Source organism: Mesoplodon mirus (assembly GCF_964341445.2).
Source record: "Mesoplodon mirus genome assembly, chromosome: 1".
Lineage (NCBI taxonomy): Eukaryota > Metazoa > Chordata > Mammalia > Artiodactyla > Ziphiidae > Mesoplodon > Mesoplodon mirus.
The window spans coordinates 19,195,762-19,220,960 of NC_138976.1; the positions used below are offsets into that span (position 1 = coordinate 19,195,762).

Here is a 25,199-nt window from a genome sequence, read left to right on the forward strand (position 1 = left end):
AACACCCAAGTCCTTGGAAGAAAGAGTCTGCTTCTTCCCAACCCCAAATCCTGATCCTAGTATCTCAATCCTCCAGGACGGTCGCCTCTCTCTAAAATACAGTCTGGGTTGAACTTATTTTAATGTTAGTATTATTTGATAAATGTGCATTTAGGTGGCCAGACCATATACGTCCCAGTTGAAACTAGCAGTATAGGCCCCTACATTAAAAATGAGTTGTTCTCATCACTGATTATCCAGATTTTAAGGGACAAGAGAAACTTAACCTCAGGGGAACCATCCATCTTTCCAAATGATCCAATAAGTGAATTTCATAATCAGAAAATGCAAAGTCTAACTTCAAGTTTTCCTTTAACTTTTACATAGACCAGGAATTTTTAAATAGAGGACATTTTCACCTTTATAGTGTTTAGAGTGAGATATAGATTTTCCTATGGTGCATACATTTGGGTTTTTGACTACTACAAAGAATTTCTCTTCTGTGGATATTAACCTTTAATTTCTACAATCCAAATAGATCATAGAAGACTAAATCGGGAAACTCCAAAGTAGTATTTTCTAAGGCATGCTCAGTGGCACACCAGCAACTTGAGATGTTCAGAGAATATTCCTCAGAAAAGGTATCCATTGATAAATTTATGAAGTGCTGGGCTAAACAAAATTAAGTAGGTTTCTTTACAGAACCAGCATTCTGAGGCCTTTAAAATGCTAGTATGCTTCGTGAACCTCTAGGGTGAGATATAATATTCAATATAATGTGAAGCTATCTTTTCTTGGAACATCTTACAGAGCTAGTGTCCCATCCCAAACCTTAGAAAATGTACTCTTAATACATCTTTACAATAGTTCACCTACTGCTGTAATGGCTTCTTCACTTTTCTTCATACATGACCAGCAAGTGGTCACGTCTCTCTTTAAAAAAAAAAAAAAATGCAAGTCCACACCTGCAGAGAAAGCAATATATTTTCTAATATTATAACCAGCGCAGGTGTGGACACAGCCTAATACACTACCTTTCTGCAAATATCTGGAGGGACTGATACGTTCATATTCTATGACTACGTCCTGTAGAAATCCTCTGCTTCCTCTCATAATGTGTCTCTCTTTCTCTCTGCCCATGTTCCTTTCCCTCAGAGCCAGAGCCACTGTTGGGCACGCTAATCCTTAGCAATATTTACCCCTGACAGCTTCAACGTGTCATGGACCACTCAAGCCGGGCCTTTTGCAAAGATTGTTATCAGTGTTAGGATTTCTCCCTCGCTGCAGGAGCCCCAGCAGTTCACAGTCTCAGGAGACGCACAGCACGCTCACATCACAGGCTTGGTGGAGAACACTGGCTATGACGTTAGTGTGGCAGGGACCACCTGGGCTGGGGACCCCGCCCGACCCCTCACTGCCTTTGTCGTGACAGGTACTCATTCAAAGGTTCTCGCTTGTCTGTTCAGAATTCTAAAATGGGGAAAAGAAAGAAAGAGGATAGGCATTCTAAAGGGAAATTCAACCCCAAATATAGTCTTCATTCCATATGTAAACTTCTACATGAAAAGAAAGCAAATACTCTTGCAAAGAGAGACCTTTCACAGCCACTCTTAGGAAATGGAGCCCGTAGACTCAACAGTTGTATAAAACTGCCAGGGAATTCTGTGCCCAGTTTTATAGGCTGTCTGATTCACGGTTTGGAGATTCTGGCTGAAGAGTGAGTTCTAAGTTAGAAATGGCCCAAGGCAGGATTTTGTCCATAAGTCATGACAGGTAAAGCAGCCCATGAACTACCTGCCCCAGAAATAAAATAATTTATCTTTTTCTTCTAAAAAAGTTACTTCTTAAGATTGAAATCTACAACAGGTTAATGAAGGTTCAATCTAAGATAGCAAATAAATCTCAATTTTAATTAAACCGTAACCATTCATTAAACTCGACTTCTTACTTCTCTTTGAATTACAAAAACAAGTGGTTTTCTATTTCCTTTCCTGAAATTATCCTAAATCCATGGCAAAGGCTGCAAATGGTGTCAATTTACCAAATCTCTAGCCTGAAAAGCCTCAGAAAATATTTACAAGTCTCTTGCCTTCCACTAATGATAATTTTTAGGAGACCATCTTTGCTGGCTGATTTTCACTTTAAACCAGGCCCCTCTTGAGGTCTGAATTGCTATAAATTGCTATTTATCTATATAAGTAAAATACATTAATAAGTTCAATTACATATTTAACTAGAGGCAGCATGATTTCCTAGAACAGTGGGGATCTTGAGATCAGGCTATGTCGTTTCTAATCCTCTCCCACATCTTTTTAGCTATATAACCTTGGCCAGTTCTTAACTTCTCTGAACCCCACTCCTTTATGTATGAAGAGAAAATATTCAATTCACAGGCACCTCTGGCAGCCTTTTCTCAGGGATTAAATGGATGTGGTTCAATTTAACTGCCTGGCATCCCGGAGGCATTTTACAGTTGCTGGGTCCTTTCCTCTATCTTCCAACAATATGAGGAAAGTAGCATTCTTAAAAATAAGCAATAAGAAAAAAAAAAACGAAAAGAACAGAAAGAAAGAAAGAAAAAAGCAACAGCCTAGATGGAAACAACAGACCTCTGCAATCATGACTTTCCTATTATTTTTAAGAGAACACTACATGTTTTCATGTAAGATCAGAGAGTAGTTATGCTTTCTGTCCAGTTAGCTAATGTGAATTCAATTGTTCAGTCTTCAGATGCAGAACAAGTAATTCCTTAGTGGGGTGAGCCGAGGAGTAGCCATGACTAAGAACCTCACTGCCCAGGAGGGGAAGCATGGCCGGCCACAGATCCCATCAGGCTCTTAGTTGTAGCCTCTTGCAGGACCTCCCACAGAACAGAGAGAAGAAAGGGAGGCTGCTCTTGGGAAGCCTAGATCCAGTTACAGCATTGTCTCAGCTAATCCTTGATGTGAAAAGACTCCGCATTTTAAAAGAAGCATATTTTAAAAAGAGAAAAGAAAAAAAAAAAAAACTGAACATAAGGGACTATAAATAACAAGCCCTTGATGGACTAATTAGCCTGAACGCCCTCCTTTTCATCAGAATTCTCTGCTTTGATGGCATGGAAGTGCAAGGAGGCCAGTTATCAGAGAAAGGCGCCACTTATCTAAACAAAGCTCCGCAACAGAATTTGAAACCCTTGCCTTGCAGACAGAGGCCTGTTTGCACAGTATATGTGATTTCATCTTTGTCTTTGATAGAGTTATGATTTGGGGGAGATCTTTATTTGGTTAAAAAAAAAAAAACTTCAAGACAAACACCAAGTGGTTCAAAATAAGTACAGGAAATCCAAGCCACAGCAAAATTTAAATTTCTGCTTAGGGGGTTAGGGCATTCATTCACTCGTTCTTTCAGTCACCAAACATCTCTTTTTAAACATTTTTCTTTACATTCCATGGATTAGACTCTGGGCATTAGTGTAAGGTCATTTATCTCTTTGAATGCTTCCATTTAGCTTCAGTGAAAAAGCAGGCTCTAACCTAGATGCGGCTAAAGCAGCCTTGGCCATGGAATTCCCATCCCCATGCCCACTTTGATGAAAAATAAACACATTCACCATGACTGTGTTTTATGAGAGGGGAGCCACTGGACCTTCTCCACTAACTCTGCTTATGCCTCAGGTCTTGCCAGCACCCATGGGGTTGACTAATTATTAGACTTTGGCTTAGGGTGTGGAAAGAACATTGAACCCGGAGTCAGATGATCTGGGTTGGATCCCAGCTCAGCCGCCTAGTGGATATGTGACCTTGGATAAATCATTGACCTCTCTACTTCCTTTGCTGCCATGGGGGAGAAGAGGGGGTAGTAATATCTACTTACAGTGTCATTGTGAGGACTCAATAGGATGATGGATGTGAAGCCTTGTCAGTTGGGAAGTACTGACAGAAACCAAGCTGATATAAGGTCATTCCTCTGGGGAATCCCTTGGCACCTATGAAATAAGAGTGCCTGAGACACAGATGTCTGGTGAACGAATGAACAAATAGTCACAGAACTTACTGAAGAGCCTAACTTTATCCAGGAAAATAAACAGCAAGAGAATTAGCAAATCTTAGTATTCCTTACTGGGCCATGATCATAAGTGGTTACATTCGGACACATGAAAAATCTTACCTCATCCCTTTATCTCAGCTGGTGAGGATGTATGTCACTAACTGGCCTATTCAACTTAATTCAAAATAGGAACTAGGAGTGGAATAGAAACATATGAAGTATACCAAAAAGGAAGTATACTTTAAAAAATAAAATAAAAAAGCTGATTTCCTTCAAGACTACAAGTTAGTGGGAAATAGACAAAGGAGTCCAAACCCAACACAAGATATTTGATTTTATCGGGAAAAATTCATGGCCTTTGGAGTCAGACCCAGCTAAAACCTTGCTCTCTCACATACTAGGCTCTGTGACTTTGGCCAAGTCAATCAACGTCTTTGAAGCTCAGTTTTAGTACCTGTATAATGGGAATAACATCTATCTCATAAGCTTGTTGAGAGATTTACACAAGACATCATCTGGCACCCAATAAACTCTTACGAAATATGTACTTTCTGAGTATATAACATGTTTAATGATTCATTGGGTATCTATCAGTGTTCGTGGAGGCTTGTGCTTTCTCAGCAGAGTCAGTGCTGCTAACCTGAGTTATTTTCACCCCTCCCTTCTTTCAGAGGCCCTGCCCCTTCTGGAAAACCTAACCATTTCCGACATTAATCCCTACGGGTTCACAGTTTCCTGGATGGCATCGGAGAATGCCTTTGACAGCTTCCTAGTAACGGTGGTGGATTCTGGGAAGCTGCTGGACCCCCAGGAATTCACACTTTCAGGAACCCAGAGGAAGCTGGAGCTTAGAGGCCTCATAACCGGCATTGGCTATGAGGTCATGGTCTCTGGCTTCACCCAAGGGCACCAAACCAAGCCCTTGAGGGCTGAGACTGTTACAGGTATTTTGGCTCAAGTGAGCCATTTTCTCCTCTTCCTGGTTCCCTTCCATGTAATCCATCTACGAGATCACCACGGTTTTAACACCCCTGTCCATGTTCCCTACTTAATCCATAGATGTGGCCTGTTCTTTATGTCACCCCCCCCAACACTTTCTCTTGTCTTATGTCTCTAACAAGCACTCCCCTTCTCCCACTCCAGATAGAGAAGGTCGAAATGTTTCCACTAGGCACCCCAAATCCTTTAGGCCATGTCTTGTCTGTAGCTCTTGTGTGCTTACTCCACGTCACCCTCCTCTGTGTTCATCATGGCTGGTCCCCAGCTACATTTCAGCCTTCTCAAAAGAAATATACCAATGAGTATATTTCAAAAACTTATTTACTACGTTTGTCACCTCAAAGCCTCAACTGTGATCTTGACAAACTTCCCAGGTGGGCTTGTCATTGGAAAACCAACTGTGAACTTATACTGGTAAACACTAATATCATCGAGATTCTTCAGCACAGACTAAATCTATAATTTTCTCAACACTAATAATTCCTAGAGAAATATAGCATGAACAACTTTAACAGTCCGCAATCTGTATTTCCCAAAGTCTTTCTAGAGATTACTAACTCCATATTCAAAGGTACTACTTAGTGAAGAAGTTCCATGTTCAAATAAGTTTTGGAAACACCGAGTTAAACATAGTTTAACAGGATCCTTGACCACAAGGCTTTAGAGAACATTCTAATGTGCATGCTTCTCTCCAAGAGGGACTTACCCAGGCAATGTTTCCCAAACTTATTTTACAATGGATTATGATCAAACAGGAATAGTTTGCTCTAAGTATACTTTGGGAAACTCAGTTCTAAATTTACCTTGACATTGAGTTTTGTCTAGTTAAGGCAATCCAAGATGATACCTTGGGTCTGACGTATGTAGCACAAGAGGTTCCAAGTCTTAGTTCTACCATCTGAACACTTACTGAATGGTTAACGCAAAGCAGGCCAGTCAAGGGTAGGAGCCTTCTTTAGTAAAGCAGCTCCAAGAAAAAGACCAAAAAGAACATAACGTTTATAACATTTTTAAAGCCATTTTCCTCAGGATCAAGGGAAATATAATCAGTAGTATCATCACGGGCAGCTCTACAGATCATTAATGCTGGTTTATGTGTCTTTTCAAAAAGAAAGGAAGAAGGTCTCACAGAGCATGGGCACTCAGCCACTGGCGGACAGAGAGTAAATGTAAACAAGTTACTGACTTTGAACTTGTTTAATAATGCATGGGAGGGGCCACTGCTGAGTCCAGATGTGGATTTAACAGAATTGCTTTTAGACAAAACTCACACATGCAATCACCCACTTGGCTTGTATTGAATGTGTCAACTCCATCCTTCCCCTCTCCTAGATCTACTAGACATGTTCGTGTTGGATAATTTTATTTTTGGTATCTCAGGACACTTCTAGCTCTGAGAGCTGGGGCGTCACTCCATATTGATAGCCCCACTGGAGAGAAGACTGCACGGGCTGCTGGATGATATTCTCTCTCCTCCTTCCACCATTTTCTCCCCCTCTAGAAGCCGAGCCAGAAGTTGACAACCTTCTGGTTTCAGATGCCACCCCAGACGGTTTCCGTCTGTCCTGGACAGCTGATGAAGGGGTCTTCGACAGCTTTGTTCTCAAAATCAGAGATACCAAAAAGCAGTCTGAACCACTGGAAATAACCCTACTTGCCCCCGAACGTACCAGGGACATAACAGGTCTCAGAGAGGCCACTGAATACGAAATTGAACTCTATGGAATAAGCAGTGGAAGGCGATCCCAGCCAGTCAGTGCCATAGCAACAACAGGTACCGTATACAAATGGGAGAGAATAGAGAAAAGGTCTCTGTTCCTCTTCTCACAGGGCTGGGAAATGACAAGAGCTTCGGATGCAGATAAGCTTGTGTTTGAATCCTGACTCCTGAGTACAGACTAGGTGACCATGGCTAAGTCTTTACGCAAAAAGTATGATGCCACTTAATAGTGTTGTGAGGATTAAATGAGATAATTCAAGGAAAGCCAATACAGAGGCCCTGGCACACAGCAAGGGCTGCGCAAATGAGAGCTATTAACATTTTTATTATTGTCATTAAGACAGTCATTACAATCATTGCTTTTTTTTTTAATTCCAAAGGCCCTTCCTTCTATCTATTATCATGTTTTATCCAGAGATAGACTTCCTTGTTCTTTGGTCAAATGTTCAAACTATGCAGGTAATGATGAAGAAGTGGTACCTCCACTTATAAAGATGAATACTTATAAAATGCTCTGTGTGGAATGGTCAGTACCCTGATCAAGAAGGAAAAAAGAGGAGTCTGGCAAGGTTGGCAGGCTGCTTGCTCTTCATGAGGCTCAGTCATTTTATTTGATACTCATAGCAACTCTAAATGGCACTGGAGGGAGAAATGAAAATCCTTTTCAATATGAGTTGTTTCAAGGAGAACGAAAAAAGATGGTTATAACATGACTGTTTATAATGATAATACTAAGACTAATATGGCTCTTTAAAGAGAAGAGGAATGACCTTCAACAGGTAGGGTGGATTCCTTCAGGAAACTGAGGCAGGTACAGAAATGGAGCATTTGCTAGAGACCACTGCTTCAGAGGAACTAGGGGAAAGAATCACAGAACCACAGGCAGAGGTAGAAGGGACCTGAGAAAGGTTGTAGCCCAGACTCTTCTGTTTGTGCATGAAGAACCTGTGGCCCAAAAAGGTGAAGTGATCTGCCTAAGGTCACGCAGCCAGATTTGGGGTAGAACCGAAATGCCAAGTTATTTTAATATTATTAAATATAAGTGGGCTAGGTGACAGATAACCAACGAATATACACACTTGCCATCTCTGACAGGCAAAGAGCATAACACTAGCCAAAACCTTCCCTTTGTCCAGAGATGAGTATTTTTTGATGCCAAATTTCAGGACCTAATGAGCTCTGAGAAGGCACCTGTAGAAATCATACTCAGTATTTGTAGACGTGGAGCAATTCAGCCAGAAGAAATACGCTGTTTCTTATTAACACAGACCCTATCCCAGGGACGTGGGTCCTTGTCTCCTCTTCCCTGTGGCTTCCCATAAAACAACTTCAGATCAGAGGCAGAGCCTGATTCTGACCTTGGTTTATAAACACTGCTTTTCAAAGTTTACTTCTGATCACTGGTTTTGTTTTGCTGATCTTTTTTTTTTTTCTAGAGGCTCCGCAGTTCTAAAGCAAAAATGAAAACGAATAATCATGAGGTTTTTTTTTTTTTCCCTAAGAACAAGAGAAAAGAAAAGGCCCTCTAGGATTGCCCTTTCTTTGATTTTTTTCTCTGGGGCCTTGTGTCTCACAGCCGGAGAGAAGTGTGTGCGTCGGTGTATGCGTGTACACACGTGTGCTCCGGTACTTGGCAGGGACGGGAGAGGTGACTCTTGATCACAGCAGACGTTTCCAATTGACCTCATCAGCTTCGTAAAGTTTCCCTTTTGTGTTTTCATTCTTTCTCCTTGTAAACCCTTCTCTCTGTTCCTCTTTTTCCCTGTAAAAGCTGCCGCAGGTTCTCCTCTCACTCCCTGAGCATGAGCTGGCAGCCCTGAGTGCCCCAGCGCCAGGGAGCATGCGTAGAAGCAGTGTAGCTGAATGGTTAAGCCTGCAGCCTCTGGGCAGATCCCCTGGAGCCGGATCCCTGTTCTACCTCTTCCCAGCTATGTGAGCGTGAGCAAGTCTCCTTTCCCCTCTGAGCCTCAGTCCCCTCATCTGGCCAATAGAATTTAACTCCAAGGTCAGCCATGAGGTTCATGTCACATCATAAATGTCAAGTGTTTAGTTTCCTTGCCCACTGCAACAATATTAGCTAATATTATGTTTGGGTGATTTAATGTACATTTTATTTTTTAATGGCCCAGTTGGTTCAAAATTCAAAAGTTAAAAAAAAAGGATAGGGCCTCCCTGGTGGCGCAGTGGTTGAGAGTCCGCCTGCCGATGCAGGGGATGCGGGTTCGTGCCCCGGTCCGGGAGGATCCCATATGCCGCGGAGCGGCTGGGCCCGTGAGCCATGGCTGCTGAGCCTGTGCGTCCGGAGCCTGTGCTCCACAACGGGAGAGGCCACAGCAGTGAGAGGCCTGCGTACCGCAAAAAAAAAAAAAAAAAAAAAAAATAAAAGGATATACAGTGAAGTCTCTATTCTACTGTGTCCCTGACACCAGCTGTTCTATCTAGAAGCAGTCAGTATTACCACTTTCTTCTGAATCACTGCAGAAATATGCTATACAAACAGATAAGATTAGACATAAGTCTATGTTCTCTTTTTTTTTCACCTTTTTCTTTTGGCGTGGCGGTTAACATACCCACTCTTCCACATGTTGGGGTGTGTGTGTGTGTGTGAGTGTGTGTGTGTGTGTGTGTGTTCCTTGCTTATTAATAGATCTCAGAGATAATCCCATATACCTTATTTATTTAACTATCCCCCTACTGACAGACCCTTAGATTATGGGTTGTTTCTCCCTCTGTCAATCTCTGCATTTGCAGTGGCTCCTCTTCCCCTCCGTGGTTTGAGCCACCTCGTCACAGTAGCCTGGGCTCCGCTTTGGGAAGCCCAGAATTGTCAGGAGCTTCTTTTGCCTCTGGGGAGTTAAATGCCAACATGCCTCTGTATACCATCGGGACGGTCCCCAGAATAGACAGAAAGTAGTTCAAAATCCAAAACCAGAGTAAGAGGACTTTGTCATTCTCTTCTGGAGGTTCCCGTTGTTCACCTCGCGGGTAGTGAGGACCCTGAAATGCTTCTTTAACCTGCCCCATCACCACCCCCAAACATACACCCTTTCCACCCCCAAAGCCAAGGGGGCAGCCCCTCTCCCAACTCCCAGAATGTGCCCCCTCCCACTCCACCTCACTTCTCCCAGCCAGGCAGCCTCCCAGCTCCCCCCGCTCAGTTGCAGTTCAGATGGACTTAAAACCACACACCACACAGCTGCAATGGCATCGTGTCTGGGGACCCGGGTCAGCAGGTCTGCAGAGACACGTGCTCAGCAATCTTCCCTTCTAAGTGAAACAGGCTCTTCAGGCTTTAGTGCCTTTGCCTCTGACTCTCATAAAGTGTAAACTATCTATTACAGAGCGTGCACTTCATGCCACACAGCAGGGCAACTGACACATTTTACCTCACTGATTCACGCGACACAGACAGTCTAAGTGCCACATTCAGCCCCATTTCACAGAGACCTAAGGGGCTCAGGTGTTTTTAGCTAGTAAAGCCAGAATGGAATTCAAACCCAGGTCAGTGTAACTCCAAAATCCTTGCTCTTAAATCGCACTGGCTACAATAAGCGTCCCCTGAGCTTATCACGATTCACATATTAAGTATTGAATAAAAATATGTTGAAGGGAGAATTTTTTAAATGATTGTTAATGGTCACATTATTAAAGACATTTGCGGGCTTCCCTGGTGGCGCAGTGGTTGAGAATCCGCCTGCCGATGCAGGGGATACAGGTTCGTGCCCCGGTCCGGGAAGATCCCACATGCCGCGGAGAGGCTGGGCCCGTGAACCATGGCCGCTGAGCCTGTACGTCCGAAGCCTGTACTCCGCAATGGGAGAGGCCACAACAGTGAGAGGCCCGCGTATTGCAAAAAAAAAAAAAAAAAAAGACATTTGCTCCAGATTTGGGGAGGCAACATTTTATGCAGAGAACAGACAGAAGTACTCTTCATCCTCCTTGAGAATTTCTAGCAATTCCAAATGTTTTCCTAATGGAATTTTTATTGAAAACCAAGAGTTTGCTTGGAAAGAGAGAGAGAGGCATTGCCTTTCCTGGGTCTCCCTAACTTTTCAATAGGTATGATTTAGTTGTTCTCTGAGGCTCAGCCTTCAGGTTCCTATTGACCATCTCTTCCGCTGTGGTGCTGGAGACCTGCAGGCCCTATTTGTGGCAGAAGGACCACGCTAAAATAACAAGTTGTCTTCCACACCTAGGAAGGTCTGTTGCCTAGAAATGCCATTGACCCTGGAATTCTACCACGACTGTGCCATTCTTCAGATGACACATGGCTATCTATCTTCCTACTGTCACCTTCATCAAGCACATCCCTCAGGAGTGCATGACAGATGAGGTTACTAATTCTTATGGTTTTTCAGACAGGGCAGATAATATTGCCATTTTGCAGATGAGAAAATTGGGATCGAGAGAGGAAAGCTGTGGCCACAAAGATACACTTTCTAAGATGTGCCAGGACCTGCCCCAATGAGGTTCACGGTCAGATTGAAGGTCAGAGTGGACTAGCCTGGAAGAAGGAGAGCCCCAGTGCCTGAGTCTACACACCCCACGGGTTTTTTTTCTCATTCTGATTATCTAGATCTTTCCTGGGGGCTACCGCAGAACTCAGGTGGCCCATGGAGAAAAGAATCACGTGGGAAAGAAAAAAAAAAGAGAGGGCCAGCATGTTTACTGAATTCTTACTGTGTGCCAGATTCTGTGCTAGGGTTTCACATCCATTATCTCTGCTAGTCCTCAAAACATTCCTGAAGGTGGGCACCAGTTTTCCCACTGGAAAAATGGAGACGGAGCAACTGAGGCTCTCGGAAGTGAAGGGAACTGCCCCAGGTTGCCCAGCCTCTCCGTGGTATTTGGACAATCAAGATCTTCCAGGCTCCAGAGCCCCTGTGGCTTCCAAAGCTTTCTAAGGAGAGGGCAAAACCCCAGGCAGCCACAGAATCTGAGGGTGGCTAGCAGGTCACAGGAGAACGCCGTAGGAAGAGAGAAAAAGACAGAAATAGAGAGAAAAAAAGCTCCCCAAAGTGGGCTGTGGGTTTCAGAACTTAACGATCAGTGTGGGATGCAGAGGGGAAAAGATGAGGAAATGAGCTCCCTGGAGACCTGAAAATTGTTTCCTGAATTCTATGGTTAAGCATGGTCAGCTGAAGAGGGCAAAAAGCTAAGCCAAAAAATACACAGGGAAAAACCAAAGGAAACTGGGTTTGCGGGGGGTTGGCATTTACGAAGCAGGAACTGTCCCTCAGGCATGGCTTTCCCCCAGGTAGACCCAATATCCAAGGGGTGTTTGTTTTGGTGAAAGGTCTGAGGTTGCTCCTCTGGCTCTGGACCTCCATCCAGTTCTGGGAATGGGTTTGTCGAGGTCAGTTTCCACGTGAACATTATTTCCAAGATCCCAGGGCTGTGCTCAGCTCTGCTCCTGGGACTTAGAAAGGTCATATCACAAGAATGTTCATTGGAGAACTTAGCCTCAGTTTAGTCCTCTGTAAAATGGCTATAACCACGCCTCAGTGGTTTCTAAATGAGGGTTAATCCTTATAAACTGCAAAGAACTGTACAATTGTCAAGTCTTGGTATCATTTAATGAAAGGAACTACAAAGCAAAGATTTGAAAAAATGCTAAACATCCAAACTTAAAGGAGGGTATATTCCAAGCTGTGAAACCACTCATTCACCCTCACTTCCTTAGACGTCAGCTATGGTGCTCACGTTCTTGAATGAAACCAAATGGCAGCTCTACAGCTCTGGGCCCTGTACCTGAATGAAAGAACAACTGTTTCCATCAAGTCGTAACTTAATCACACATCACCACATTCTCCATCCTAAAGGCTTGGCTGGGACATAAACTAGGGACTGAGTTCTCATGGATCAGGAATTCGGGAAGGATCGCTGATGAGCAAGATACGTAACCGTTTCTGGGTTTCTCCTGTGCTCTTTCCTCGACAGCCATGGCCTCCCCGAAGGAACTCGTTTTCTCAGACATCACTGAAAACTCAGCCACTGTCAGCTGGAAGGCACCCACTACCCAGGTGGAGAGCTTCCGGGTTACCTCTGTACCCACTGCAGGAGGTAGGGCACTTGGGGAGGGGAGAGGGAGGACGATCTGGAGGGTTTGGGTGGAAGAGTGAAGTGACCCTGATAATCCCATCCTCCCAAACATCACGGCCAAAGAAAACTACTTCTGTATAGTTGAGACCATCTGGATAGACTTCATTTGTAAAGTGCTATGAGACCCTTGGAAGAAACTATTTAGTAAAGGGTCATGTTAGGAAGATCGTTTCCAGGCTCATAGTCTTAAAATTCTATGAGCTGTAGATCTCCAATGATGTTTTCACACAATGACTGAAGACTCTAAATCCACTGGCCTTTTTCTCTTTGAACACATGCATCTGCAAAGCTGGTCTTAACCTGGATATAGGTGAGGTGTTGCCTCTTGGTCCCAAAATCTGTCTGTCTCAGCGTAGGATGGGAAGCTGTGACTTAGCAGAGTTGGGAGTTCTAGTTCAGAGCACACGGGCTATCACAGAGACCAAGGGGGTTGGGGGAGCATAGTCAAGTATGTCTAAAGACATTCTGGGAGGTAGTGAGCTCCCTGTTAGTGGAAGTGTATACAAAGAGGATAGGTGATAACCTCTTCAGAGACATGCGGTAGCATCTCTGTGGGGAGTTTGGCCAGCTGATATTATACAAGCTCCTCACTAGCCCCCAATTTCTAAGAAATATAAACTTTGGACTTTTTCATAAATGTAAGCGTACAAGCTTGACCATGACCATTTTCTTCAATAGTAGAACCTCTGCTAGTAAGGGATGAGTCTATATATTCTTTAGCTAATACAATGGATGAAATATATCAGATATACCTTACATAGCAAGCTTCCCATATTCTTTGTGGGAAAAATAGGTAAATAAAATTTGTGCAACATGGCCAGCTCTCTACTGAATGGAAACTTGCCATTTTTAGCACATTGTGACCTCATGGTTTTTCCTCCCCTGGCTCAGTTTTTGGCATCTACGTGGATGGAAAAAACATTATACAAAAAGTAAAACCTCTTCTCTTATGCCAGAGGGTAGGAGCAACTGAGAAGTCAAGAAAGTGGTGTTGGATAAAGATATAGTTTCACTGCCAAATCGGATACACCCATTCTTGAGACAACCGTGAATAAGTTTCAGTGAGGTTCACCTTTCCCCATCTTGCTTTTTACTGTGTTCTAGGTACACCCTCAGCAGTAACTGTGGACGGGACCAAGACTCAGACCAGGCTGCTGAGACTCTTACCTGGAGTGGAGTACCTCGTCAGCGTCATCGCCCTGAAGGGCTTTGAAGAAAGCAAGCCTGTCTCGGGAATGTTCACCACAGGTGTTTTTTCTCACCTTCAGCATTATTTCTCATGATTCATAAGCTAGAAAAAAAGGGGTTTTTTAGGAACTTCTCAGGGAAAGTGGGTTGGATTTGGCGCACCAGCGGTCTCATTTCTGGTCCGTCTGTAGCCTCTTCTGAGCTGCATCCTCAACCTCCCTGGGCCACCGTTTCCCAGGGTATTGTGGGGAAAATAGCACAAGTTGGGGAGTCATGCTGACCTGGTGGAAATCCCATGTTCTGCCACTTCTAGATACATGAGCTGTCAGTTAATTTCTCGAGGGTCTAGCTAGTTCCCTACTCTGTAAAATGGGTGCAATTCTGCTTCCTTTGCAGGACGCTGTAAGAATCACATGAAACTGTATATGTAAAGCGTCTGCAAATATAAAAAATGACTGTACACATGAATCCACTTCCTTCCCTTCCCCGATAGTGCCAGGACCAGTGTGAGGATTCTTCCAAGCAGGTGCTTCATACAGACACTATAAAGTAACTACTCTGGATCTGGCAGCTACTGTATTTCAGGCTCTGTTACTAAACCCTTCACATGTAAACCCCATAGCTATTATCCCTCCCATTTTACAGAGGAAACAACTGAGACCTGGGGAAATTAAACGCCTTGGGCAAGTCCATATAACTAGTACATGCTGAAAGCAAATTTGAACTTAGGTCAGTCTGACTACAAACTCTGTATTCTTCTAAAATAAAGGGTGATTTTCCCGTTATAACCTGATTTGTACAACACACTGTAAGGAGGGAAAAATAATGAATTGCATTGAAGGAGAATGAAGTGGAAAATTTCTCTTCAGGCAGCCATGTTCCTAAACAATTTATCCTTTGATATATGAGCAATTATCCAGCCTAATCTGTTAAGGGATCTAAAGAATGGGCCTCACAGGAAAGTTTAAAAATATCCTAATAGTCTTAAAAGGGTTGCTAATATGCAATTAAAACCTCCTGTCTGAACCCAGAGCTCTGCCCACTCTGCCACACAGACCCTCGTTTCCCCCCTAGAAATCTTTCATTCACGGGTTCTCCACGGCAACTGGTTGCAAAGTCTGGATCTGTTTCCTCCGGAGGCCCTGTTGTCCTCATCTGTTAAAGGAGATTCTGTATGTGAAAGATGGGACAGGAAGGACCTCAGAGTGGACGGGGTGGGCCCCAAATCACTCTACCACCTCCTGACTCTCAGGCCAGTCATTTCATCTCTTGGGGCCCAGACACTCATCTGTAAAATGAGCTGACGATGGCTGCCGCACCCCCCTCCCCCATCCTCCCAGGGCTGTCGTCCTGGAGTAATTGAGTCATAAATGTGAACAAAAGCGGGAACTAGTCATATTTAGGTTGGTTTCTAAGAAAGGGATGTTGGGTTGTAGCAGTGGTGAGTTAAAAGGGCCAAGGCCCTGGGACTATCCATCCTTTCTCAGTATAAGTCATTTGGAAATCATATTGAAAACTCCAAATAGCTTTAATAATCATGTTAATAACAACTGCAATTATTGAGTGCTGCCCCTAACACATTTCACACACATCCTCTAGTTCAGCGGTCCCCAACCTTTTTTGGCACCAGGGGCGGGTTTCGAGGAAGACAGTTTTTCCATGGATGGCGGTGGGAATGGTTCAGGCGGTAATGTGAGCTATGGGGGGGGATGGGGAGCGATGGGGAGCAGTGGGCAGCGGCAGATGAAGCTCCGCTCACTCTCCCACCACTCGCCTCCTTCTGTGCAGCTCGGCTCCTAACAGGCCACAGACCGGTACTGGAGTCCAGGGGCAGTGTAGACAGCAGAGCAGCTGTGGTCTGATGTCCTACCCCATGACTGCCCATCTCTCCAACACATCACCATCTTTCCTTGCAGCTCTGGATAGCCCGTCTGGCCTGGTGACAGCCAACATCACCGACTCAGAAGCCTTGGCCATGTGGCAGCCGGCCATCGCCCCTGTGGACAATTATGTCATCTCCTACACAGGGGAGAGAGGTAAGGTCGTGTCCAAGACCCTCCCCACCCTGAGGAGTGTCTGTCCTGCTGTAAACTCTTCCTGTTCTCCCTTCTTTGTGTCACACTTGGTGCATGGTAGCAAAAATGCATGGGTAGGCTGGAGAGTCCAGCAATGTCCCTGTGGCTCTCGACTGCCCCCTCAGAACAGACTCATGGGCTGGGGCTGGGGCTGGGTGGGTGGGTGTGGAGGGACCAGTTCAGGCGGTGGCAAGAGAGGTCCTACCCATATCCCCTGCTTGTTGTCAAGTGAAAGAGCATCAGCACCATGGTTGTATCAAGGGAGGCCAGCAAGGCCATTTAAGGAAAAGCAGAGGGTGCGTCTCTAGCCTCTTCCTCCTCTCCTGCTAGTTTCTCTGCCGTCAGAGTGAGTCACCCTCTCCAAGCAGCAGCTCTCACCTCTTACAAAGAAGGAGTCCAGAATCTGAAATCTTAAACAGACTATTTCAGGTAGCTCTGGGGAGCCCGGGCTTCTTGGATGCCACAGACAAGACCCATTACAGCAGACCTGATTGAGAAATCAGAAATTATTTTTCCTTGTCTTTGCAACCATCTGTGCTAATTTACTCAGTTGGAGATTAAACACTTGTTTGGGGCACCAGCAAATCAAGGCTACCAGAAGGTAAAATTAAATACAAATAAGAAAGAGAAAGAAAGATTCCTTTTCAATGAACAAATCCATACTTTTGTCATGAGCTAGACTAGAAAAAATATGTTGTTATTTTAATCTCAAAGTATCTGTGAGTTTCATATTTTATGGTTCAGTATTGTTTTACCTTCAGTAACAATATGAGAGGGCACCCTAAGCTGTTCTGGGGCCTCTGAAAATCTTAATTCAGCCCGGGCAACCCCTTACGAGGACAGAGCAAAGATGGGGCGGGGCCAGAGGGATGCTTGGGTTTATTCTTTTTACTTTTCTATTTTTAAATATTCCCTGTGAGCAAACTCTTCCAAGTCAGGAGAGATGATGTTGTCTCACCTAAAATAAATCAGAGTATAGTTCGTGGGAATCATGGAAATTGTGGATGCAAGCGTAGAAGTTTCCTAGAGTCCAGAAGTGTGCGTGAGGCTGGGGGCGTGGGCTCATGACTGATGAACAGAGTGACCCGCTCATTCCACTCTTCCCTGGACCTTCCCAGTTTTAGCCCTGGGAAACCTCTTAGTCCCTGGCAAGCCAGGATAGCTGGTCATCTGTGATTAAGAAGTAAGCACATGTACCCTGGGCACCATGGTTTGGGGTCCACCATGGGTACTGACCCAGTAGGACTGAGAGCCAGTCATCAGGCTCTGGTGTGTCTACGCCACCTGATTTTTGTGATCCCCCAGCCTAATGATTTGACATTTGGCAAATAAGAGGACATGAGAGTAAGTGAAAAAAAAAGGGGAGGGCAGGGCTTCCCTGGTGGCACAGTGGTTGAGAGTCCACCTGCCGATGCAGGGGACGCGGGTTCGTGCCCCGGTCCGGGAAGATCCCACATGCCGCAGAGCAGCTGGGCCCGTGAGCCATGGCCCCTGAGCCTGCGCGTCCGGAGCCTGTGCTCCGCGACAGGAGAGGCCACAACAGTGAGAGGCCCGTGTACCACAAAAAAAAAGGGGGGGGGAAGGCAAGCAATGGGACAAATTAAATTTGAGTAGCCCAAGTCTTAGAGATGTTACCTGCAGCTCTCCTGTAACTGGGTCGTGTGCCTCAGCTGCAACGCTGTCCCAGTGGCACCATGTGCAAAAGTCTCCTGACGCCCAGGGCCCCTTCCTTCTGACTTGGTGCCTGGAAAACTCCAGTACCATATGATAAATCCTTTGTATATGAAGTGATTGCTCAAGAGAGAGAGACAGGAGTGTGAGTCATCTCAGAAATCAAACCTGCTTTTCTGTAGGGTCACTGAAAGTTTCTACGTGAGAAGGTGTGTGTGCTCTTGGCCAAGTCCGCTGATGGCCCAGACAGTGGACTGGTAACTGTCATGGTGTGTATATTTCCTGTTTAGAGCCAGAAATTACCCGCAAGGTGTCCGGGAACACGGTGGAGTATGAGCTGACCAACCTCGACCCTGCCACAGAATACACGCTGAGGATCTTTGCAGAGAAAGGGCCCCAGAAGAGCTCAACTATCACCACCAAGTTCATGACAGGTACAAAGACATCGAGAGCTGGAAGATGCCCACCCACAGCCTCTATCTTTAACAGTATCCCTCTCCAACTCTTATTTCCCCAGTCAGCTCCCTGCAATGTGATGACATCAGCATCAGCTAAAGTCACCGGTGCCCACTCAGTCAAGACCTTAAGAAACACACCATTTCCTTTTGCACTGAAATGACCTTGCTCTCCCCACGGACTAGGAAATGATTTTAAGAGGAGGGCTTTTTAAGTGGAAAACCAGTCCCCACTGACCCTAAACCCAGTATTTAATGATCCATGTTCTAGGCAGGGAAATATTTTTTAAGAGAAAGATTTTAAAGGCAAGTTTTCCTAGATGTCCATTGGGGTTTTATACAGTGAGATCTTTTTACAAACTACAGCAAGCAGAGAAACAGAGGCAGTGTCCTCTGAGTAGGGGGGAGCACCAATACCGGCATTCATCTGTCCACTTCTTCAGAAACAAGGGGGGTTCTAATTACGTTCATGGCTGTGTCTTTCTTCCCAAATCCAACTAAAGCCAGTCAATATCGGGTTGGGCTCAGGAAAACGTGGCCCTTGGGATGAGATGAACCACAGAGAATGTACGCCTTTGGAGGTCACCTGGCTCAACTTCTTCACTTACAGATGGGAAGGTTTTGCCCAAGGTCAAATAAGTCAATGGGAGGGAAAGGACTTGAACCCAGGCCTCCTGATACCCAGCTGGGGACTTTGTCCTACACCTGCTGACTTATTTGATATGAAATTCTTATCTTCTCCAGACCTCGATTCTCCAAGAGACTTCACTGCTACTGAGGTTCAGTCGGAAACTGCCGTTCTCACCTGGAGACCTCCCCGGGCATCTGTCACTGGTTACCTATTGGTGTATGAATCTGTGGATGGTACAACCAAGGTACCTTGAAGTATATTAAAAAACTCCCCACTGCTGGTTGAAACATTTACATGATCCTCAAAGGAGGGAAGAATTATCTGGATGCTGTTTCTCCTATCCCAGTGCAACTGGGGAGTTGGAAAAAAATTAGTAGGAACTGGACACCATGCCAGACCTTCTGAATCATAAGCTCCAGCCTCCCTGTCTCATTTTAACCAGACCCCAGTTTTGACAGCCAGCCAGGGTCAAGAACCACTGCTCACAAGACTTGAGGACATTTTAGGAGCTGGACTCTTTGTCCTTAAATGTTTTATTGAGCAAAGGCCAAAAGCTTCTTCTGAATCTTTGCCATATATCTCACAGATGACATCATTCCATTATATAATGACATATATATCACCATGTGCTTATGACATCAACGGTTTACAGTAGTTTTTATTTGTATTCCCTACCCATGATTTTTTTTCTTCTACTTTTTAATTTGAAATAACTTTAAACCATCACACAAGTGAAAGAAATTTTCTAACCTTTACCTTCTAAACTTGTTTTTGACTTTTTAATTTTGGTCACCATCCTTTACACTTCCAAGATCTTTTACTTATTTTCTGCACATTGATCTTTTGCTAGCATATTGGTTGCATTTCCTGTTATCTTCTTCTCTTTATCTCTAAGAATATATGTTCCTGGCATTTTCTTCCACAGCCTACATAGTGTTTCCTCCAAGGTCTCTTTTCTGGTTTGCTGCTGTTTGGTTTGGTTTGGTTTGAGTCTCCATCTTTCATGTTGGAGACTTCCACCTAATGCTTGTTGGTCTTTTTGTACTAGAGCCAAGAATGAAATAGCCGATTGGGAGGTCTAATTGCACAGACAGGTGTTGTCAACTATGGGGCTCGCTGTAGAGTGATTGGGCAAATACCCAGCAATTTTCTTGGGGGACTCCCAAGCATCAGGACTGTAAACTATTTCTCTCGAGATCATCATCTCCTTGGAGGATCCTCCACCTCCTTTGAACCAGGCTTCCAGGAGCCTTGCTGGAGAAGGAGCCTGGGCTCCCACTGTGTACACACCTTCACTTCTCCTGTTTCCAGTGCAGCACCCGAGCCTCCCTTGCAGCTGGGCCTGATGGATTTGAAGCCAGAGTCTCCTCTCTGGCTCAGCCTCTCCAGGGAGGAAACCTCAGCCTTTCATCTGGGCCGGGAAGGACAGTCACCCAGACTGCTGGGGGATGGAGAGAGCTGGGGATCTGTTTATTATACAAAGTTTTAAACAAACCTTTGCTCAGCCATGCCCCACACTGGCCTTCAAAGGCTTCTCTGCTTTCGCATACATTTCATTCCTGAACTTGCCGGGCTCTGCAGCATTGTGGCTGCACCCACTAGTTAGTTAGCTCCTGGCTTTCTCTATTCTGTCACTTCAGCTGTCACTCCACCACTCCACACTTTCCACTGATCAAGATTCTGGTGACATCAAGTACCTGTCTCCTCTGCCATTTCCCTCATCCTTGTGAGTTTATACTTTATATCTCTTTTGCTTTCATTTTAGTAGAGATAAACTGGCTTGTTCGATATGCCATGTTTAACCAGGAGTGGACACACATCTCTAGTTACCATTACGGTCCTTCTTGGAGTCACTGTAACAATGAACTAACTCACTGTGTGAAGAGAGGCAAGTCCCTCGCCTTCTCTGGGTGTCAGTGTTCACATCTGTAAAATGAGTGCACTGAACTCCCCAGTCTCTAAGGGCCCTTCCTGGTCAGGCATCCTAGGATTCACTGTTTACCTTAAGTCATGAGTCTCATTTCGATCTACCCTGATTGCCTAGAAAATAACTTTGAACAGCAGCTTAGAAAGCTGATAGGTAATTTTATCCCCAAGTAATTCAAGGAACCCAGCTTCGTACCTGATTCTTCCCCAAGGACCAGACCTGGGGGCCACACAAAGGTCACTGGGTCACTGGTATCAAATAGGCACTCACCTGGGTTTACTTCCCTGCATGTCCAGTCCCCAGCTTAATCTGTTTCACTCAAGAAAGTCAACTTGGTAGAGGAGGAAAGAGTCCTGGACAGGATGGTAGGAGACAGGATGCAAGACCATCCTCTGCCACCAACAAATTATGGAGTGAGTGCAAGTCTTTTAGCTTCTTTGAAACTACTTACACCTCCAACACCCACCCCCTCAAACCCTGCCACATTGGAAAAATTAGGATAACTTCACCTTCCCAGTTGTGAGGAGGCCAAACAACCTTCCAGTGGCCTCCACATTGATTCATTACTGCCTAAACCCAGTGGGCTGTGTTTGAAGGTGGTAGAAAGCACTGTTGTGTTTGGTTTACTAGGACTGCAGGTTGAATTCCAACCCCTGGCACCAAGGTCATCTGCTAAAAAGGTGATTTCACAGGCACTGGAAGGTAAAAAGAGGATTTGAAAAGAAAGAGGGTCACCTGCAGAACTGAAACCGATCCCCCTCATCTGGACAGCAGCACAGTGACCAGTCACAAACAGCAGGTGTAGTTAGAATAGGTCTACAGCAGCTGTACACATCTGCCTCTCCTGGACATCTCTGTTCTAGAAAAGAGACATGCTGGGTCAGCTTGCACTGTCATCATGCCGTGCCGCCTGAGCAGCTGTAACCATCTCCTGACTCAAGAGATCCCCTGAGTGACTATGCATCAGAATCATCCAGGGAGCTTCTTTTTTTTTTTTTTTTTTTTTTGCGGTACGCGGGCCTCTCACTGCTGTGGCCTCTCCCATTGCGGAGCACAGGCTCTGGACACGCAGGCCCAGCGGCCATGGCTGACGGGCCCAGCCGCTCCGTGGCATGTGGGATCCTCCCGGACCGGGGCACGAACCCATGTCCCCTGCATCGGCAGGCAGACTCTCAACCACTGCGCCACCAGGGAAGCCCCAGGGAGCTTCTTAAATATACACCTGTTCAGGCTCCACTTCTGGCTCTTATGATCCAGTCATTCGAGGATGAAGCCCAGGCATTGTTTTATTTTAAAGCTTTCCAGAGATCTATGAAAAAGAGCCATATTAGGGACCACTGACTTAACTGGTCTCAAAGTCTAAACCTTTGCCCTTTGTGTGATTCATCTTCCTACCAGATTAAGCTGAGATCATGGCATTCCTTTTTTCAAAACACTTTCAGGAACCTCCATTCCTTATCATGATAAACTTCAAATTCCATAGCTTGGCACTTAAGGCCCTTTGTAGTCTGGTCTTTGCCCACCTCTTCCACGGCTTCCCTAACTGAAGTGTGGCTGAGGTAGGTCGCTGCCTCCTCATATTACTTGAATTTGCCCTGCCCCTTCTGGCCCCAGGAGCTTTGCTCATGCTGCACTCTCCCCATGTCTGAAGCCCTGAAGTGAGCACGGGGCCTGGCACAGAGAGGGGACTCAGCGGATTCTTGTTGAATGAAGAAATTAATGGATGGGTGAATAAGTGAATGCATCATCTGTACTCTGAGGACTTATGTGGCCAAAAGCTATTATATTTTTCTTCTGCCCTTAGGAGGTTGTTGTGGATCCAGACACCACCTCTTATAGCCTGGCAGAGCTAAGCCAATCCACCCACTACATGGCCAAGATCCAGGCACTGAATGGGCCCCTGAGAAGCAAGATCATCAGGACCACCTTCACCACAAGTAAGGGGCTCTGGAGGAGACTGAACCAACCCTCCACTTCTCCTCTAACTGCTACTTTAAATGTTTCCATCAAATTTCTGAAAAGAATCAGTTCCCTGCTATTACCCGAAAAGCCAGAGCAATGTGGATGCAGGAGGTTACAGGCCTCGTGGTGAAAGGGAACGAGGGTCAGCAGTGAGAACAGCTGGATTCATTCCCCATCTCCACCACTTGCTCTGCGTGACTGAGGAAAGTTACTGCCATTCTACGAGCCTCAGTTTCTTCATCTGTATAATGGGGTTAATAACTATCCCTTCTTCATAAGGACCTTGTGAGAATCTTTGTATTGTATTTGAACTCCCAGCCCAGTGGGTAGCCATTGTCAAGGCTCATTATAAGCTTGGTGTTCTCCTTCAGGCATTTACAAAGCCTGTTCATATTCAAAATCACCAACAGTCCTCCCACGAAGCTGGTACATTGGGCCAGGATTATCAAGCCCAGTTTTCTGGTGGGAAAACGGAGGCTCTCAGAGAGTAAGTGACCTGCTCAGGGTTACACCATGAGTTGGAGTCAGATCTGGGTTCAGGTGTCCCAGGACCAGGGAACCACCTCCACACCTGGCCACTAGATCTCTGCAGGTGGCAAATGGGCAAGCTGCTCCATTGGTGAAGAGGAAGCATGCTTCTCTGAGGAAGGGAGGAGGGGGTCTTTGCAGAGCCCTGAACCCGGGTAGATGGAGTGTATCCCAGCGCTGTCTCCTGCCCTTTGCACTTCACCCTAGTCACTCTACACACACCTGCTGAGGGAGGGGCAGAGGCAAAAGCACCTCTTTGCCAGATCTCACGGCACGTGCTAGGAGCACAAACATACGAGTGTGCCCTCAAGATGCGCTCAGACTAGGGCTGTGAAACAGACAAGAAAACGGCTAATGATACCACCTCAGGTGAAGGTAAAGTACAGTGAGAGGTCAGATCAGAACAAAGAGCCGCTACTACCGTCAGTTCTCAAGCCACCTGCTAAGCATAGCCCCGAGATCATTCATTGCTATCGAGTTTTTAATTTTTGCACCACATTATTACACGTGGAAGTTCCCCAGGCATGCTGTGTTAGCCCTCTAAGATCCCCAGGCTCAGAAGGCAAGGCAGTGGCAAGCTCAGGGCTAGAAACCTTGTCTTTGGCTTCAGAATCCTCTGAACAGCCTGAGATGCATCCAGCCTGACAGAGCGCCCTCACCCACAGTGAGCCACCCCCTGGGTGCTAGAGACCCGGCCATCCTGGCCAGCACCCGGGTGTTCATCGGGTGCTGCTCCCTGGCTGCTCCAGGTCGATCGTGGTCCACCTGACACGTGGCCCTCACAGCGGTTCAGCTCTCCTCCCACTGATATCACTGGTGGCTTCCATCAGTAGAAGAGACTGGACTGGGTCCCTTTCATCTGTAACCTCTAAGCCTCACCGCACCCCCCTGCAAAATAGCTTTAATCCCCATCTTGTGCGTGAGAGAACAGAGCCTCAGAGGGGTTGAGCTGCTTGCCCAGAGGCGTCTAGTCAGTAAGCACTTGAGCTGTGATCTGGAAGCCCCTGCTCCAGTCCTGCTCTGAGAGAGCCACTCTTCCTTCTTACCCCGCAGGTGGAGTCCTGTACCCATTCCCCAGGGACTGCTCCCAAGCCATGCTGAATGGAGACACGACCTCTGGCGTCTACACCATTTATGTGAACAACGACAAGACCCAGAAGCAGGAAGTCTTCTGTGACATGACCTCTGACGGGGGTGGATGGATCGTGAGTATCATGGAGACAGACTCCAGAGCTCTCCAGCGGGGGGGATGGGGGCAGAGGAGAGGCCGAGGTCCTCCCCGTGCCCTCTGACACTAATGTGCATGAGGTTCTCCAAGACAGTGCCTGTCACGTGGAGACACTCAGGAATTCTCTCTTAAACAAAGTCATGGGAAAGAAGCTGAGGAGAAAAACCAGTTCCCCTGTTTCCCCGTAATGTATCTCATTGGATCCTCAAAAAACTCTGTGATCTATAAATGACAGTGGTCATCGAGCCCCTTACGTTTATTAATTAACATTGGCCATCTACCAGGCACTGTGCGAAGAGTTTTACATGAATTATTTCCATCCCATTACCATATGAGCTGGGTAGTATTCTTTTTAATTATTAAACTTTATTTCTTAGAGAGGTTTTAGCTGGGCAGCAAAGTTGAGCAGAAGGTATGCTGAGTTCCCGTGTACCTCCTGTCCCCACAGGCATGGCCTCCTCCTCTGTCAGCGCCCCACACCAGAGGGGTTCGTGTGTTACACGTGGCGAACCTACACTGGCACATCACAGTCACCCAAAGCTGGGTGGTAGTCTTACTAATCTGTGTTTTTCGGGTGGGAACACTGAGACTCAGAGAGGGGAGGTGACGTGCACTGAATCACATGGCAAATTAGTGAGGACAGAGGCGGGGACGGGTGCTTTTCCTACGGTGGATGTTTCTTCCTCTCAGAAAGAGGTCTTCTCT

The 25,199-nt window shown here is 45.7% G+C and overlaps 1 protein-coding gene across 5 annotated transcripts in view; it reads left to right on the plus strand.

Annotated features, from left to right (window-relative positions):
- Positions 1-25,199, plus strand: part of TNC (tenascin C) — a 94,673-nt gene that overhangs the window by 62,019 nt on the left and 7,455 nt on the right. For 2 of the 5 annotated variants that reach the window (XM_082617862.1, XM_082617864.1), the window contains 9 exons: positions 4,680-4,952; positions 6,509-6,781; positions 12,668-12,790; positions 13,934-14,077; positions 15,934-16,053; positions 18,054-18,197; positions 18,963-19,093; positions 22,581-22,713; positions 24,320-24,471. In XM_082617862.1, coding sequence (XP_082473988.1) covers positions 4,680-4,952; positions 6,509-6,781; positions 12,668-12,790; positions 13,934-14,077; positions 15,934-16,053; positions 18,054-18,197; positions 18,963-19,093; positions 22,581-22,713; positions 24,320-24,471 — 1,493 coding nt within the window. The remainder of the gene's footprint in view (positions 1-4,679; positions 4,953-6,508; positions 6,782-12,667; positions 12,791-13,933; positions 14,078-15,933; positions 16,054-18,053; positions 18,198-18,962; positions 19,094-22,580; positions 22,714-24,319; positions 24,472-25,199) is intronic. The other 3 variants (XM_082617865.1, XM_082617863.1, XM_082617866.1) reach the window with 2 other exon arrangements.